This window comes from Emiliania huxleyi, assembly GCF_000372725.1.
Source record: "Emiliania huxleyi CCMP1516 unplaced genomic scaffold EMIHUscaffold_720, whole genome shotgun sequence".
Classification (NCBI taxonomy): Eukaryota; Haptophyta; order Isochrysidales; family Noelaerhabdaceae; genus Emiliania; species Emiliania huxleyi.
Genome location: NW_005196602.1, coordinates 17,290 through 18,620, shown reverse-complemented (window position 1 = coordinate 18,620; position 1,331 = coordinate 17,290). Strand labels below are relative to the sequence as shown.

The 1,331-nt window shown below is 67.9% G+C and overlaps 1 protein-coding gene across 1 annotated transcript in view; it reads right to left on the bottom strand.

Annotated features, from left to right (window-relative positions):
• EMIHUDRAFT_459945 (hypothetical protein) overlaps window positions 1-1,331 on the bottom strand; it is a gene marked incomplete at both ends in the record, with an annotated part of 14,106 nt that overhangs the window by 1,925 nt on the left and 10,850 nt on the right. The window contains 2 exons of the mRNA XM_005761127.1: window positions 98-228; window positions 305-1,021. Of these exons, the coding sequence (XP_005761184.1) occupies window positions 98-228; window positions 305-1,021 (848 nt within the window). The remainder of the gene's footprint in view (window positions 1-97; window positions 229-304; window positions 1,022-1,331) is intronic.

Here is a 1,331-nt window from a genome sequence, read left to right as displayed (position 1 = left end):
CCCGGCGCAGAGGTGGTGTATCCCTGCGCGCACATCGACACAAGCTAAGGGGGTTGGGGTTGGGGGGGCGGTGGGCTTGTTTGTTTGTGGCTAGCACCTGGCACGACCACGCGCGCAAGACCGTGGCGCTCACAGACGGCGCGAAGAGAAAGATGAGCACGAAACCCGCCGGCGTGAGGTCGAGGACGCCGAGCGCCACCTCTGCTGGCCATGAAAAGACCGCCGCATCTGCGGTTTCGGCCAGCGCCGTCGGTGGTTCCGCAGCTGAAGACGATGGTGGCTCCTGCGAGCTGTGCGTCGCCACCGAGAACGTTGCTTGTCGCGCCGTCGACCTCGGAGCCGCTCTCGCAGCCAGCCCCTCGCCGAGCACGCCGCCAGCGAGCACAGAGCCGCAAGACAATGCCAGCAAAGAGGAGCAGTGCGATGACGCCGATGGGAGAGATCGCGACGGCGACGAGCCGGGACGTGTGCGCCAGGCACTGCACCGGCAGCACGATGCCCGACCAGTCGATGAAGACGGCTTCGGCCAGCGCCTCCGTCCAGCCCGTGTACCGTTCCGGCAGCCGCGCCGAGTAGGTGGTGGAGAGGACGAGGCAGACCTGGTAGAAGCCAAACAAGATCTTGAACTTGGGGATGAGGCCGATTTTGTAAATCGCGTCACCGGTGCGGTCGGCGATGCGCAAGGGAAGTCCGATGAAGCGCTCCTTCCTCCACTCGGTTTGCCCGCGCTGAACTGAGTACGCCAACGCCACGAGGCCAAACGCGACGCAGAGGCCGAGGGCGATGCCCGCCATGTGCCCCGCCGCCGTGCCGACAGCGACGCACTTGTTGCAGGCGGCGCCGTCGGCGTCCAGGTAGTGGTTCGGCTCGCGGCAGAGCTGGCACTCGGGGCCGGCGAAGGCGTCTGCGCAGTAGTCCAAGCCGGCCTCCTGCGCCCTCCGACCGCTAGCCTCTCCCGGATCAACATTGCCGACACACCGCGCCTGGCCCGCCTGGCCATCCCCTCCAAAGGCGCGGCACTCTGTGAGCTCGGCGCTGGAGAAGCTGGCGCGCCAGAAGCCGGGCGGGATGCCGAGGGTCTCGAGGGTCGTGCCGACCGGGCACGCGGCGTCCGATGGGCATGGCTTGCAGTAGTCGGTCGGGGAGGAGAAGATGTCGGCCGGGTCGGCGCTCTGGAGCAGGTAGAAGTCCTTCTGGCAGACGGAGCAGATGACGGCGCCGCGCTCACTGCTGAGGGGGTAGGGGCAACGGACGCACTGGCCCTGGCCGGGGTTGGCGGCGTAAGTGCCTGCGGCACACTCGCTGCAGGCGCTGCTGCCGACGCCAGAGGT